At 48.8% G+C, this 16,526-nt stretch overlaps 5 protein-coding genes across 5 annotated transcripts; 3 read left to right on the plus strand and 2 right to left on the minus strand.

The window, feature by feature from the left end:
- Positions 1 to 65: 65 nt before the first annotated feature.
- H257_12871 (hypothetical protein) lies at positions 66 to 2,081 on the plus strand (the record flags this gene model as incomplete). The annotated part of the gene is made up of 5 exons (XM_009840228.1): positions 66 to 283; positions 331 to 378; positions 439 to 530; positions 587 to 677; positions 725 to 2,081. Exons 1-5 carry the CDS (start codon positions 150 to 152, stop codon positions 2,079 to 2,081), a joined length of 1,722 nt encoding a protein of 573 aa, XP_009838530.1. The 5' UTR covers positions 66 to 149.
- A 1,400-nt stretch (positions 2,082 to 3,481) lies between these two features.
- H257_12872 (hypothetical protein) lies at positions 3,482 to 5,470 on the minus strand (the record flags this gene model as incomplete). Its single annotated transcript, XM_009840229.1, has 5 exons — positions 5,280 to 5,470; positions 5,185 to 5,232; positions 5,033 to 5,124; positions 4,886 to 4,976; positions 3,482 to 4,838 (listed from the first exon to the last, which is right to left on the minus strand). The coding sequence occupies exons 1-5, from the start codon at positions 5,423 to 5,425 to the stop codon at positions 3,482 to 3,484; spliced, it is 1,734 nt and encodes a 577-aa protein (XP_009838531.1). The 5' UTR covers positions 5,426 to 5,470.
- Positions 5,471 to 6,805: 1,335 nt separating this feature from the next.
- H257_12873 (hypothetical protein) lies at positions 6,806 to 8,118 on the minus strand (the record flags this gene model as incomplete). Its single annotated transcript, XM_009840230.1, has 6 exons — positions 6,806 to 6,895; positions 6,972 to 7,115; positions 7,195 to 7,248; positions 7,570 to 7,620; positions 7,729 to 7,753; positions 7,847 to 8,118. The coding sequence occupies 6 exons, from the start codon at positions 8,116 to 8,118 to the stop codon at positions 6,806 to 6,808; spliced, it is 636 nt and encodes a 211-aa protein (XP_009838532.1).
- A 417-nt stretch (positions 8,119 to 8,535) lies between these two features.
- On the plus strand, positions 8,536 to 9,431 carry H257_12874 (hypothetical protein; the record flags this gene model as incomplete). The annotated part of the gene is made up of 3 exons (XM_009840231.1): positions 8,536 to 8,675; positions 8,831 to 8,925; positions 9,154 to 9,431. 3 exons carry the CDS (start codon positions 8,536 to 8,538, stop codon positions 9,429 to 9,431), a joined length of 513 nt encoding a protein of 170 aa, XP_009838533.1.
- A 749-nt stretch (positions 9,432 to 10,180) lies between these two features.
- On the plus strand, positions 10,181 to 10,823 carry H257_12875 (hypothetical protein; the record flags this gene model as incomplete). The annotated part of the gene is made up of 3 exons (XM_009840232.1): positions 10,181 to 10,281; positions 10,407 to 10,520; positions 10,601 to 10,823. The coding sequence occupies 3 exons, from the start codon at positions 10,181 to 10,183 to the stop codon at positions 10,821 to 10,823; spliced, it is 438 nt and encodes a 145-aa protein (XP_009838534.1).
- Positions 10,824 to 16,526: the final 5,703 nt, after the last annotated feature.

The following is a 16,526-nucleotide window of genomic DNA, read 5'->3' on the forward strand; positions in this document are numbered from 1 at the left end:
GTACAGACAGAAACGTGCAACATTAGCTGATCCAAATAGACATATCCAAGTGCGACAAGCAAAACCTTCACCAGAAGTCACCTCGCGTAGGACAAGGGAATTGCAACCTTCAGCTCAGTTCAGTTTTGGCTGAATCGGTCGTATCGCGAATGTTTGGCATGGACTCGTCGTCAATCAGCCGATACCAGCTATATGCTGTAGCTGTAGCCGTGATGTTTGTCTTCGTTGTGCTACTGTGCTTCCGCACGAAGCAAGGCACCGTCGAAATGCTGTTGCCCAACGAGTACGTGAGCCGTGATCATTCCAACCATTCTAATGCTTGCATTGTAGGCACGTGGGCCACTTGTATGGGCTCGCACGAGACGCCCTCGAAGATCCGTACGAACATACCACAGTGGCAACAGCGAATTGACCCCACCCTCAACGTAACATTATTAGGTCGCTGGAAGCCAAGAAATGGTCGTGCAGTGTGTGCAGCTTTCGAAACGCGCCGGACCAGCTCGAGTGTGTCTTGTGTCGAACGAGTCAAGGTAGTCACCTTGCAATATCATTCGGGGATATGAACAGAATTCCCACGCTCCTTTAGCCGTGTACTTGTTGGTGGCCCCAGAGTTTGGCTCGCCCGACGGCAGTGTTGTGACTGTGGACAAGCTCAACTCGACGCAACGCAGCGCCAGGTAAATAAGTCCACACGAAAACTCTGCATATTCAACGCACTATGCAGAGAGCGACACGACTGGGTACGTGTCTACTACAGTACACGTGCGACCCCCCAGTGGACCACCAATCGTGAAACTCTATCGTCGAGCCAGCATTACGTGGCCACTGAATCGACGGAAACGTTTCAGCTGGTTGAGTTGGCCCCCGAGATGGCTGGTGTAGCCATAGCCAGTGGGGCGCCGATCGCGTCGTGGTGGTTTGGTCAGCTGGAGCACCTGCAAAGCCTGAGTTTTTCCCTCAAGTACGCGTGGCTAGTGACCGAGTTGTCGGGGCTGACTGAGAAGCACACCAAGATGAAGATCTTCCGCGCCAAGGTGTTCCAAGAGTCCATCCACGTACTCATGCTCATCAGTCCCGACCAACTGTGCACCAAGACCAAGATCACGCTGCTGGGGGAAAGCGCCATCGACGCGGGGGGCGTCACGCGGGAGTGGTACACGCTGCTCACGACCGAGATCTTCAGCGACGAGCAGGGGCTGTTTATGGTTACCAACAAGGACGACCAGTCGTTCTTTATCAATCCCAACTCGGAAAGAGACCACGGCCCCAACCACTTGGCAGACTTTCAAGCTGTGGGACGGCTCCTCGGTCGAGCCATCATCGACGGCCAAGTGCTGCCGTTTCACTTTTGTGTCCCGCTGTTCAAGATGCTGCTGGGGTACCCCGTCTCGATCGAAGACATTCGGTACTTGGACCCGACCGTGTATTCGAGCTTGACCTACATTCGCGACTGCGATGACGTGGACGATCTGGCACTGACGTTCAGTGTGACTGTGGACACGGATGTACCGGAAGTGGAGCTGGTGGTCGGGGGTCGGGACGTGGGGGTGACCAACGCCAACAAGGCCGAGTACGTGGAGAGGATGGTGCAGTACTTGATGTTTGAGCGCGTGGCGCCGCAGCTGCAGCGGCTGGTGCAGGGTCTGTACGACGTGTTGCCCCAGGAGCTGCTCATGCCGTTCGACTACAAGGAGCTGGAGCTGATTTTGTGTGGGTTTTCAGAGATCGACGTGGGTGACTGGAAGCGGTCCACGATCGTGTCCAAGTCGCTCGAGGACGTCGTCGGGTGGTTCTGGGACGTTGTCGAGTTTGACATGACGCCCTCTGACCGGGCCAAGCTGCTCCAGTTCACCACGGGGTCGTCCCGCGTACCCATCCAGGGGTTCAAGGGCCTCACGAGCTACGATGGCCGGCTGTGCCCGTTTTCTCTGCACGGCACTCCGTACGTCAAAGGCGCCTTTCCAAAGGTCCACTCGTGCTTTAACCGCATCGACCTGCCCACGTATCCGTCTCGAGAGTTGCTACGGGAGGGTCTCTTCGTCCTAGTGACCATAGACACGTCCGAGTTTACGATTGCCTGAGTCGAACCGGTATTGAAAATATACGCTATTTATTCGGTACGAGGTTGCCCCATAATAGAGAGACTAGATTTCTATTGTGGATGTTGGTTAGCCGCAGGCTAAAAGTAGATGAAATCACTATTATTTCCAGAGTGTGTGCTTGATGACGTGGCACCAAGAACGGGGGTGCTCGTGAGGTAGTAGGCCACAAAGTTATCATCCGCGGACAAAGCCAAAACATGTGAGCCGCCGCAGACGTTGGGAACTCGCCCAAGGCTGGCTGTGCCGCCTATAGAGAAACCACAGGAGGGTGCCACGTATGCTCGAAGTAGAATGGGAAAATGCTCGTACCTTACCCATAACCAGACGGAGTTCATACTATCGACCCACACCCAGACACACCCAGGCCACGTTAGCCTGTGCCCACCTACACTTCGAATCATCCCGCATACTATGAATGGCTAGGCCGCTGAGGGCGATCCCGTGGGTCCAGGGGTCGGCATTATTGGGGGGCTGGTTCTCTGGTGGAATGGGAACAGTGTTACAATTCGATCAAAACCTGCATGCAGGTGCCAAGAGCCCCCACAAGCTGGCTACGACCCAACTCCTGCGATATATTATGCAGACCGATTTTGCTTCCTCGTCTCATACGGGCATGTGGTGCACGGAATTAGCCTGGGTCTACTACCCAACGGACCGGAGGTTTGTCGGCGCATTTATCTCACTTGCAGAGCAATTTGTCCGAGGCGGCTGTGTGGGGTTGTTCAAGGCGGCTGGTAGAGAAGTCTCAATCCAAGGGCCAGAAGAAAGAGAGAGGGAGTTAGTTGCCTGTTGACGTTGTGTGGGAGGGCTTAGCGGCAGGAATGATTATGTAGAGTCGGTAGCGAGGGCATGAGTTTGAGGGAGAGGCGCCGTGGTGCCATGTGTTGTTGTGCAGCTGGCTATGCCATACCAAGTGGCGTCGTCGAGCGCAATCTGTCAGCATTTAAAGTATGCGAGATGATTCGAAGTGTAGGTGGGCACAGGCTAACGTGGCCTGGGTGTGTCTGGGTGTGGGTCGATAGTATGAACTCCGTCTGGTTATGGGTAAGGTACGAGCATTTTCCCATTCTACTTCGAGCATACGTGGCACCCTCCTGTGGTTTCTCTATAGGCGGCACAGCCAGCCTTGGGCGAGTTCCCAACGTCTGCGGCGGCTCACATGTTTTGGCTTTGTCCGCGGATGATAACTTTGTGGCCTACTACCTCACGAGCACCCCCGTTCTTGGTGCCACGTCATCAAGCACACACTCTGGAAATAATAGTGATTTCATCTACTTTTAGCCTGCGGCTAACCAACATCCACAATAGAAATCTAGTCTCTCTATTATGGGGCAACCTCGTACCGAATAAATAGCGTATATTTTCAATACCGGTTCGACTCAGGCAATCGTAAACTCGGACGTGTCTATGGTCACTAGGACGAAGAGACCCTCCCGTAGCAACTCTCGAGACGGATACGTGGGCAGGTCGATGCGGTTAAAGCACGAGTGGACCTTTGGAAAGGCGCCTTTGACGTACGGAGTGCCGTGCAGAGAAAACGGGCACAGCCGGCCATCGTAGCTCGTGAGGCCCTTGAACCCCTGGATGGGTACGCGGGACGACCCCGTGGTGAACTGGAGCAGCTTGGCCCGGTCAGAGGGCGTCATGTCAAACTCGACAACGTCCCAGAACCACCCGACGACGTCCTCGAGCGACTTGGACACGATCGTGGACCGCTTCCAGTCACCCACGTCGATCTCTGAAAACCCACACAAAATCAGCTCCAGCTCCTTGTAGTCGAACGGCATGAGCAGCTCCTGGGGCAACACGTCGTACAGACCCTGCACCAGCCGCTGCAGCTGCGGCGCCACGCGCTCAAACATCAAGTACTGCACCATCCTCTCCACGTACTCGGCCTTGTTGGCGTTGGTCACCCCCACGTCCCGACCCCCGACCACCAGCTCCACTTCCGGTACATCCGTGTCCACAGTCACACTGAACGTCAGTGCCAGATCGTCCACGTCATCGCAGTCGCGAATGTAGGTCAAGCTCGAATACACGGTCGGGTCCAAGTACCGAATGTCTTCGATCGAGACGGGGTACCCCAGCAGCATCTTGAACAGCGGGACACAAAAGTGAAACGGCAGCACTTGGCCGTCGATGATGGCTCGACCGAGGAGCCGTCCCACAGCTTGAAAGTCTGCCAAGTGGTTGGGGCCGTGGTCTCTTTCCGAGTTGGGATTGATAAAGAACGACTGGTCGTCCTTGTTGGTAACCATAAACAGCCCCTGCTCGTCGCTGAAGATCTCGGTCGTGAGCAGCGTGTACCACTCCCGCGTGACGCCCCCCGCGTCGATGGCGCTTTCCCCCAGCAGCGTGATCTTGGTCTTGGTGCACAGTTGGTCGGGACTGATGAGCATGAGTACGTGGATGGACTCTTGGAACACCTTGGCGCGGAAGATCTTCATCTTGGTGTGCTTCTCAGTCAGCCCCGACAACTCGGTCACTAGCCACGCGTACTTGAGGGAAAAACTCAGGCTTTGCAGGTGCTCCAGCTGACCAAACCACCACGACGCGATCGGCGCCCCACTGGCTATGGCTACACCAGCCATCTCGGGGGCCAACTCAACCAGCTGAAACGTTTCCGTCGATTCAGTGGCCACGTAATGCTGGCTCGACGATAGAGTTTCACGATTGGTGGTCCACTGGGGGGTCGCACGTGTACTGTAGTAGACACGTACCCAGTCGTGTCGCTCTCTGCATAGTGCGTTGAATATGCAGAGTTTTCGTGTGGACTTATTTACCTGGCGCTGCGTTGCGTCGAGTTGAGCTTGTCCACAGTCACAACACTGCCGTCGGGCGAGCCAAACTCTGGGGCCACCAACAAGTACACGGCTAAAGGAGCGTGGGAATTCTGTTCATATCCCCGAATGATATTGCAAGGTGACTACCTTGACTCGTTCGACACAAGACACACTCGAGCTGGTCCGGCGCGTTTCGAAAGCTGCACACACTGCACGACCATTTCTTGGCTTCCAGCGACCTAATAATGTTACGTTGAGGGTGGGGTCAATTCGCTGTTGCCACTGTGGTATGTTCGTACGGATCTTCGAGGGCGTCTCGTGCGAGCCCATACAAGTGGCCCACGTGCCTACAATGCAAGCATTAGAATGGTTGGAATGCTCACGGCTCATGTACTCGTTGGGCAACAGCATTTCGACGGTGCCTTGCTTTTTCGTGCGACAAAAGAGAAGAGCGAGAAGTACAAGTATCGCGGCTAGAGCTAGGCTGTACAGTTGGTACTGACTTAGACTTGAGTCCAGGCCCAGAGATTGCGACGACATGGCGCTTGATCAAGAATGCCGCTCGATCAAGAATGGTACTATGAGGTGCATTTTGGATATTGGCCGGCTCGATACAAAAACGTCTCATGACTTGCAAATGTCCCAAACTATCCTGTCTTTCGCCGTGAAATCACTCGAACTATTTTGACATGTGCACTAGGTCTTAGTAAGTCAGAGATGCAAATTGACCATTAATCTGGACCTCACATGTATTCTTCAAGTTATGCGAACTCGCTTGAGTTCATATGTCAGAAATACTACGGTACTGTATACTACCGTACCGACCCTGGAGCACTCATGTTCCCCAGGCCAGAAAAAGGCGTCAGAAAATTTATTTACAAATATCGTTAGTTTACTTGATATTTATACATTTGTACTTCGAAGTACTACTACTAGTAATTACTTGAAGTACTTCTTTTATTATGATGTGGCCAACGTAAGGCTTGGTCAAATCTTTACTGTACTTTGAAGTACTACTGTAACGTTAGTAGGTTTAACTTTATCCAATTTCATCCAATACAGTATCATCCAAACGTCATCCACGCTATACTAATTCAACTCTTACTCCGAGTATACTACTGACTGTTTAATATAGGACGTAATGTTGGTATAAACAGTCAAGTACAAGTATCTGAATTGGCGCCTGTCTCGAGCTACTATACCCTACTCTTAATATTTATAGTATTATAGACGAAAAATCGCAGTATTAATACTTCGAATTAATAGGTAGGGTGTGTTCAGTACGGTATTACTCCGAGTATTCGTTACTAGTACTACGTAGTACTTCGAATTATTAGAGCATCTACCGGTATTGCTGAAGCATACTGTAGGCTAACAGTACAGTAAGTCAAACTTCGTTTTTACGGTTGATATTTTGGCATTATCCGGACTTTTTGGAAATTATGTCCCGCAGAATTTCTGTTTTAAGCTTAGCGTGAAATAGGAACAAATCGTCCGGCTAGTGCAAGAGTTTCTATTCTATATCCGTAACTTCGAATTGAAATAGAAATAAAAACACCATTGGAGATGCTCTTAACCGTACCGGTATATAAAATGACGTAAACGTTATTTATACAGCCAAATCGCAACACGATCCAAGTTTGGCGTGGCAGCATGTGTCGCTGTTTTGTACTACGTAGTATCCCGTATCTTCTTGGCTTTCGACCACGGGACCTTTGTCAAGGTATAAATAACACTGACAATAGTGGGGATAAACACGCCACGAGGCGCTTACTTACTACTATTCCCTAAAGTACTATGTACCTCCATTAACAGTAAGGTATCGGATCCTTCGACATGACACAGATATAGTGTGTGTGTTTGCAATGGGTCAAACCGACGTAGGGCCAAATAGCTCTGCATGCAAAAGAACACTTCCCCCTAAGGAAAGTCCAGTGTCATGATGAGGGCGGCCACAGCAGGTTCTTCCTTGTTGGCCACCATGTAGCATACGACTGGAATATTGTCCCGCTGATTCGCCGAAGATTCCCATGTTTATTCCACGCCATTACTCCTAAATTTTGTGTTTGCCCTTCCAGCATCGCACTTCGTCCAGGCGCTGCACGTCAAATCCCACATCGCCAATCGCGATCTCAGCCTCCAGGTTATTTGGCGTTTCGCTACCACTTTCGTCGTAGATCTTCAACCGACACGCTTTATGGGCCGTACCTTCGTATGGTCGCACAAACTGCTGAGTCTCAATCACATAGTCTAAGTTGACTCTGGTTACTTGGCAGGATCGTTTATCAATGTATAAAATATCGATGTACCGTGCACTTGAGACGTAGCATGAGTGTAGTCAGTGCGGGGTCGCTCTTGTAGGACTATTTTGCCGTATATTAAAGCGTTTGTCGCTCGGATTTGCCTAATGAAGCGCCGAGCGCAAGGGATAGGGAACCATTTCTCCGTGAATGCACAGGAAGTGCAAACCGACACGCATAAATGCTTCCATTTCGGCGGAAAGTCTCTTCTCCACATACTTGTCGGACACGAACTTGATCGTCACTAACATGCGACGGTGACCAGCGACTATTACTGCTAATTTTCCGCCTGGTACTTGGCCATGTTGGCGTTTGAGCCACTTGGGTTGAATATGTACACCCGGTTGCGGTGATTTGTATACTACGGAAACCACCCGGGCGTACGGCCAAGTAGTCGAGTCTCTTGTACGGCTCAACCACGCCAAAGGCATCCTCCTACACTTGGCCCGTTGTCTTGTAAACGCATCGCGTCAGCGGACGCGTCGTTGTCCCAAACATAAAGACAGCATAACACAAACGGTCCATACGTCGTCTCCAACGTACATAGTTGAACTTCACGCTGAGCGTCCTAAGAACAGGCTTGGCTTTACACCCATAAGAGTACGCCAAAAAATGCATGCTATGGGAAATAATCCCAACTTCGACACATTCTGCTTGCTACCCATCCACGACGCCGCGGGTTATAATGGTCACATCCGAAGAAGTATCCAACGGCACATCGTCCACGCAGACGATGTTTCCAACAGCATATCGCGCTCCGTTTTCTGACCCTGCGTCTGGCTGGCCAGCACCATGATACCTTCCTTCCAGCGCTTGACTTGCACTCGTTACGGTTTCGCCAGGAGCGGCCTTCGGGCAACGCGCCACACGGTGATTTATGTCGTCAGACCTCAAGCAACCCTTCGTGGCAGAGGGATCGACAGTCTGTGGCATGATCGCCTCGGTCTTTCCTCCAAAAATCAATGGCCACTTGGAACTCGAAGCTTGCCGCCTCGTGGAAATTCTACGGGCTGAGGCGCCTACTGACTACCATTCACTAAAGTATTCAGTAACTCCACTAAGGTATCGGAAGCTTTGACACGAAACTCACAAAGTGTGTGTGTTTGCGATGGGCAAAAACTGAAGCTCGCTCTGCACGTTGCAGAACTGTCGCATCCACATATATTATAAGGGTGAGTTACTTAGGGAATTTTTCTTATTTTCGATTTTCAATTTTGCTTTTCGTGATCTCAAAATCAAAAGCAACGTGAACTTGGGAAATTGACGGTAACTGACCAATCATTGTAAGATATAAACAGCCCAATCACAACTCCCTAAATAACTGGCACTCATTTTCTCACACTGAAATCTATGATCCTTGACAGCTCCGACAAGTCGAAGCGCGGCGTGACATCGCGCACAGAACGCCTTGCAATCCTCGAGTTCCTTCGCACCCCTGACAATTTTGCGCTAATGACGGGGCAGGCGACGAATGGCAAAGCCATGAAGGGGTGACCAGCGGTTGACAAGCGCATGGGTACAGTTTGCTTGCGAAGTACGTGAACGGTATTGTGTGCGATAGTACTCGGACATGGACTACACAGGACGCCAAATCCAGTTAATATACTCTACTTCGAAGTATTATCTATCAACTCATTCGTCGTAGATACGATGGGTACGTCGCTTCGTACCGTTGTGGATTGCATTGGACTGGAACCAACAACAGTGGTCGTGGGTTGACCGACGTAGACTACAAGAAAAGTATATATATAACAATCTCACAGTCATATCTCACACACTCGTATAAATCTTTACGATTGAAAGTAAATTGGACATGATTTGTCCATATTACAACGAGATGAATGCTCTTTTTGGCGAGCATCAAAATTTCCGACCGTTGTATATTTTAGACACGAATACCAACGGAGGTGAATCAGCTTACATTAAGCATAGCATATTTTACTGACAATAAATAATTATGCCTCATAGAAAATTTCGGCAAATACTATGGCGAATCGTTCGCCTCCGACGACACGAACCATGATGAACAGGACCCCGAAGCCGACAAGACCACGCTGAAGGAGTTGAGCAACGGCGCTGACGACCCCGAGGACGACGACTACTGGGCCGAAAATGACGCAGAAGATTCCGGTCAACAACGCGGTACCCCCGCAAAAAGAAAGTGGATCGACGAACGCGGCAAGGCGACCAAACGAGATGCGAAAATGGACTGCCGCATCAATTCCCCATCGTCGAAAGGCGGTTGACACCCCGTAAGGATGTTTCGCCCATCTACATGGACGCCCAAAATCAATTGAATTTACCCGAACGCGAGAAATTCGAGTACATGAAGGAGAACGATTCAAGCTCCCGTGCAGCGGCGCCACGTTGGACCTGCACAACTCTACAACTCTAACGCTGCAATAATCATGTCCCTAGTAGGATCTGGATTAGTAGACACACAAAATTCGGGAATTAGTTTCGATTGCATTTCCTGCAGAGTAGTTAAAACAATGTCAATGAAATGAATTTGGGAGAATTAGTTTTGATTGCGTTATCTACTAAGTAGTAAAACAATAACAATGAAAATGAAAGTGTCGAATTAATCATATATTAATCCCAGATGATGTAGCAGCTCGTCCTTGATCGTTTCACGCCAAATTGAGCAATAGGCTTGTAAACCAGTTACTGATGTCTTCAGCAAAAACTGCTTTGCTTTGATTGTGAGTGTACATCTGTCCAAAACTTGGCTGGTGATGATAATATAGTGTCCAATTTGTAAACTTCCGGATATCTAGCTTTAGACCACCCAATTTCCTAATTACGTCCAAGATTCTTCAGGAAGTGCCATGATGATCAATCCGTACGGATTCATCCGTATAACTCGACACTATACACATTTTCAATCCTTCATTCTAATTGGCTACCGCCAATCTCTGGAGAATGCGCGCCATTCACCACAGGACCACACAGTACACCGCAGGACCACACAATACAATCTGCAATCACAAGTCCAATGGTGCTCAACGTCGCGGCCATGATAGGCCTCCTCGAAGACCTCGCCGTGTCCGACCAAATCTTTCTCGACAACTGCTTCACTCAGGACGGGGACACCAAGTAAGTTACTGACTCGACATGCCCCATCATCGACAAAGTCCTTGAAGAAGCCGGCGACGAAGGGTTCAGAATCATGACTACCTTCACTGCCGCCGAGTTTGAAGTGCTCTGGGACGTCGTCCAAGTATCGTTGAAGTCGCGATGGACCGATTACAGCGGCTCCGAGTGCAAGACAAGCTGTCCTCTATGGCCAAACTGCGAACCAAGAACACCCTGTTTGAACACTACCTCTACGCCTTGTACGCGACTGATGTCAAGTTCCAACCGACTGAATCACCTGGTGGCCGCCATGGCGAATCCATGGTGTACAGTACATCAGTGGCAAGCACAAGCTGCACGACCTGAAGATCGAAACGTCGGTGTCTCCAGAGGGCCTGTTAGTCGATATGAGCGACTATCAGTTGGGATCTGTTGTTGACTTGACCATCCTACGCAATCGAATCCGAGTGCACCGCGAAGCTCTCAAGAAAACCGACACCGAGATGAGTGTTGTTAACCATGGCGAACAAATCAACACTCATCGCACGATGTGGGCGTTTTAGGTCGACAAGGGGTACTATGGTGTTATGGCAGACTTGCGTGGGGTGCATCCAAGGAAGAACCCCCCAGAGGTGTGCTTAGCCGCAAAGATATCGACTGCAATCGTCAAATCTCGTCGGACCGTGTCCTTGTCGAGAATATTTTCGGCCGAATCTGCTGTTAGGTGTCCTATGGGACTTTCACTTGGGGTCACAAGTGCTACAAAGTCATTCAGCGATTGACGTTTGCTATGCCCAACTTCCACTCTTTCTCCTCCCTTTGCAAGCCGACGATCGGATGTGCTATCGCACGTTTTTAACGACGTATGAATCCATGGCTGAGTCGAGCGGAGGTGCAGCGGCAATCTCGTTCTCTAAAGAATGGCATTGAGTCGCGGCCGACACAGCCGTTACTCCACCCGAGCGTACCTGTCTCGACAGTCGTCTCAAAATACGTCGCCTTACATGTTTTCTTCGATGTACATTTTATACTACACATCTTGAATGTATGTAATAAAATGAATGAAACAAATAAATTTAATGTTCTTAAAATGCGCACTGCCCTTTCGGGCCCCATGCTAATCCTTCACCCCTCACACTGAATGTGCTGCTTGCAACAGTCATCCAGCATTTTACCAGCTTATCCATTGCACCACGATTAGATCACGGAGGTATCCTCAGACTGAAAGTGTATGCGAAACAAGGGTATCAGTACTCCAGCGTCCAAGCGTATGTGGTCCCTCTTCAGCAGATGGGCAAACTTGTCGTACACATGACGCATGATGGCGTTGGCAATGGATGATAGCGCCTCGCGACTGCGGCCAAACGTCTCGACGATTGATCCGAGGCGATGGGGCCATGCCAGTCTTTTGAACTTGATGCAGAGTGCCTCTGTGGCAGGAACGTTGTATCTTGCTCATGTGATTAGGGGGTCTGGGATACCGAGGAGGTTGACGAGCTCTAGTATCTCACGTTTATTCAAACGAAACTGAACATGAAACTTGAACATGCAGTCGGCGTCAGTGTGAGCGCCGAAGTCGAATCGAACATCAGGTTTGCTTATCGCCCGTGTGAGCGCGACGTGGTTGAGAAGCACTGCTACCAGCGATAGGCATGAGCGCAGGGTCGTCCATTGGACGCTTTTGTTCAATTCACCACTGAAATGTTTGATTTGCAAAAGCATTTCGTAACGAACAAAATTTCCGGAAATTTCATCGGGGTGTTTTGTGCATATTTTAGCTGCAAAATCACCCTAGTGAAGTGAATGCCCGACGGAAATCATGCATTTCTATGAACGGCACTTTTTCGGCGACAGAACAACCACAAACACATATCTACCGGTAGTAATTGGACGAGTATGTATCTGTGGCGCATCGTCTTGCTGTTACTCATGTCAACAAGGTCATCAAACTATACACCTTGGATTCGAACGGAAAGTTGAGATAGTGAACGCCCGACCGAAACCAAGTTTTCTCATTGCGTACTTGGCGCAGAGCTTCACGGACATACATAACCATATCGTATTAGTGTACCACTTATGCGTTTAAGTCGAGAAAAATTGTATGTCAACTTAAACAAAACCCATATGATTGTACGACGAAGTTTAACAGAAGTCGATAAGGCTTTCTCTGACAATGGGTATACTTACATGTAGAGAAATTTCATAGAAATCCGATTTTAATGCATAGAAACCCCTAATTGGAATATCTTAGAAGTTATGGTCAAATCGATCGGAAATGATGCTCAATTTTCACTGTGCTTCCGTATAATTTCTATACACCTATATATGAACTTATCTGGTTACAGAGTTTAGGTGGAGATATGTGGTACAGCAAGTATGACAATATATAATACTTCATATAATAGAATAATAATTGTACGTAACCGGCAAACCTATCAAGCATTTCCAATCGGAGGTAGTACACTGAAAACAAAATATATATTTTATGAACAAGTCAAACTAGAATGGTGTTCATAGCATTTTATTACTCCGTCAGACCCAATTATTGAAGTAACTCGGCTTTGATGTTTCCACGCCACAATAGTGCATTGTTGTCTGCTGGCACTTTGTAGTGATGTTTTGTGAGCAGTTTCCACGTACTGAGGCACGTCATCTTCTCGAGGAGTCGATAAACGATGTTCTGGATCACGCATATTGTCAGGATCGAATCGCACACTGTCTGGATGTCTCGCGTTGTCCGAATGTCGAGTGGGAGTAAGTCTACGCGTTGTTGGAGAAACGCTATCGTGGCCAATGCTGGTGCTACACTGCGGGTTCAAATCCAGGTAAAAATGTGCCTATTGAAATTATTTTCACTGCTTTGTCAATAGTCACAAATGCTCAAAAGCAAGCTGCTTTTAAATACAACATGCGTAGGGTGGACATTTCTATAGCAAATACGTACCTTGACATGGCCTATGACGGCAATGACATTGAGCATGAGCTTAAGCGGCGAAAACCAAAGGAAAGTTCATCGTTGGTATATGGAGAAATACGACCCGACGGACAGAAACATATTGTCAGCGTGGTCGGATGGAACGAGCATGACGTCTTCGTGGATGTTGGCAGTGGGTCGGGGAGTTTTGTCCTCTACGCTGCAATGACAACAGAAGTCAAGTCCTACAACATGTAATGAAAGACGTCGCAATTTATAAACGCACCTAAACACCCATTGAAATCGTCTAGGCGAGAGCTAATATCGGTTATCGAGCTCTGGAATCTATCGAAAAGCAAAGCAAGGTAGCCGTTCGGGTAGTATTACTCAGTGGAGACGCATTGGACGCATCAAGCTTCTGGGGACGATTCGTGACAGTTCTATGCTGCACAACGTGAAGCTTGAGCCTCCTGACGACTTGTAGCTGCACAACAGAATTCACTACGCCAAGGACTTGCAGATGTGCGTTCTCACTTGCAAGTTATCTTATCTTCAAACCTCCGCAGCGGCGACCTCATCGGCTTCACATTGCAAAGTATAGTAGAGGTAGATGCCAGCTTTAAATGCACATGCTATGTGTATGTGCGCAAAGCTAATAAGTGAATAGGAACTGTATTGTTGCAATAACAAGGTAATGTTAGTCCTGTCATGGATCATTACAATGTACAACAAGAGCATGTTAGTCCTGTCATGCTTCATTGTAATGTAGCGTAAACGGCCACTTCTTGCCCTCGGACCAATTCTTGATCTCTTTCAGTATTCAATGTCAAGTATTTTAATTACAGACAACGATGGATTTTAAGCCACACCGAAGTTTATATGTGTATCCATGTATTGTGGCCAATCAGGTTCAGCTATTACAAATCAGTTGGTTTGATTTGTTAATGAAATCGAATTTCGAAGTGTATAGGCCAATCAGAGTTGAAAATTTAGAATTTACTTCGATTCAAAGTGTGGCTTAAAATCCGTCGTTGTCTGTATACCCAATCAACTACCTACGCGGCAATGAATCAGCCGTGATTTGCTGAAGTACTATTCGGCGCGAAACTCTCACAAATTATCGAGTGGAATTCAAACACATCTGCAATTTCACTCATGACGGGCTGGCTACAAACATGAGCAGCTCGTCGAAGCAACCGAGCCCGCGTTGCAAGGAGAGCGACAAACCGATCTCAGTCGCATCTACAATGTGCCATACCGTACGCTCAAGCTCTACATCAAGAAGATGAGAGACACCGGCAGCATCGTTCTAAAACGCCGTGGTCCTCCGCCGGTGCTGCCAACCCAGTGTGAAGAGCGCCTCCAGCCTTGGATCAAAGACATGCAGACCAACGGGTACCCCATCAAGCGCCACGACATCCTCGTCAAGGTAGCCGAGATTTGCAATGTTCTCGGGATCCCTGAACTAGGTGAGGGGTGGTACAAACGCTTTCTCGAACGCCACCCGCTGATTACACAACGTCAAGCACAAGTCATTTCAAGGGTGCGCAACGAAGTAGACGTCAACGGCATCCGAACGTTGTTCTACACCATGGCAAAACTCATCATTGAAGAGCGCTTGGATGGCCACCGCTTGTACAACATGGACGAAACTGGTTTTGCGTCGCGAAAGAAGTCCACCAAAGTGCTTGCGCTCAAGGGATCTGACAACGTGTGGGCCAAGATGATTGCGCCATCGTTTCACCTTACGATTGTTGTAGCCGCCAGTGCAGCGGGTGATGTCGTGCCACCTCTCTTAATTTTCCCTGGACGGCGGCTCGATCGTGACGTGTCAGCTGCAAGTGACATTCCGAACTCTGCCATCACGACCAGTGACTGTGGTTTTATCAACGGATTCCTCTTTGAGAAGTGGCTCACGATGTTTGATAGAAGCATTCCGGTCTCTGTCAAACGGCCAGTTGTTTTGGTGTTCGACGGCTACAAGTCCCACTTCTCCGCCCCAGCTGTCATGGCTCGTGCGTTGGCATTGCGTATTCTGCTGGTTTGCCTCCCCGCCAACGGAACCCACTTGGTGCAGCCGTTGGACGTTGCTGTGTTTGGACCGTTCAAAAAAGTCCTCCGGCAAGACATTTTCAACTTCATGGTAGCATCCGGGGTGTTCACGATTTCCAAGAAGAACGCTGTGGAACTTGCAAGCGCCGCCTGGAAGAAGTCGCCGATTGGGACGAACGCCGTGTCGGGTTTCTCTGCATGTGGCTTGTATCCCCCGTCACTTGCTGCGATGCAAAAGCGGCTGAGCATGTACTCGCCTGGCGGTCAGAAGTTGCCATGTGACGATGCTACCTGGTCCCAAAGCCGCCACGAGATTTCTACAAGTACCCTCGCACTACCAGTTCCTGCTTCGTCGTCAGCATCAAAGAAGCGGAAGTCGATTGACGTTGCCGGTCGTCTCATCACTCAAGATTTGTTCAACGAAATCATTGACGATCAACCTATCCGCAAGAAGACCAAGCAGCCAACCAAGAAACCCACCAAGAAACCCACCAAGAAGACCACCAAGAAGCCGTCCAAGGAGAAGCAGTTAGTGCCGACGAATTATATTGTGATTTGAATACATTTATCGACATTTTTGTATCACTTTTTGAAAAACACTTAAATTTTGTATGTGGATAAATGTCATTTTGGGGAAAAGTAGTATCATTTGTTGGACTCGAAGTGCCGACTAATTGCAATGACCGGTACGATGAAAATTGACAATGTTTAGTCCGATGGTACCTCCGCCGCAAGGTGGTCATAGTTTGAAGCTGGCGAAATGCTAGGGCGTTTTATGTGTTAGGGGTGAAGGATTAGCTTGGGGCTATAGGCAGAGCGAACTTTTTTGCTATTGGTCAATGGTTTCTCCTTAATATAATTACCTGTAAGATATTATCAAAGTAGGTGCGGTTAGGTGTATATTAGCTTTGGCAATTGTTTTGAGCTCATATTAAAAATGTTGTCCAACCCTCTCGTCACCCTTCAAACCCATATTGAAATCAAGTTTAAAGAGGGCAAACAACTGGTCCGGCATATTTCAAAACTTTTGTGTTTGCTTCAGCATAACTACGTTACAAATACTACAAATTACGAGCAATTTGAACGACCGGATAGAGCGTTCTTTCCTCTACAACTGGATAACTTCAGATTTTTGTAATTTTGCTTAGCCTATGAGATAAGACCAAAAAGCTAAGGGGTCGAAATGAGGGCAACAATTGGCCGTTTACGTTACAAGAGCATGTAACTGTCACATATGAGAACACTGCATGACATCTAACACCTGCGTAACGCAGGACGACACCAAGGCCAACAAAAAAGC

The sequence above is a fragment of the Aphanomyces astaci genome (assembly GCF_000520075.1).
Source record: "Aphanomyces astaci strain APO3 unplaced genomic scaffold supercont1.43, whole genome shotgun sequence".
Classification (NCBI taxonomy): Eukaryota; Oomycota; class Saprolegniomycetes; order Saprolegniales; family Verrucalvaceae; genus Aphanomyces; species Aphanomyces astaci.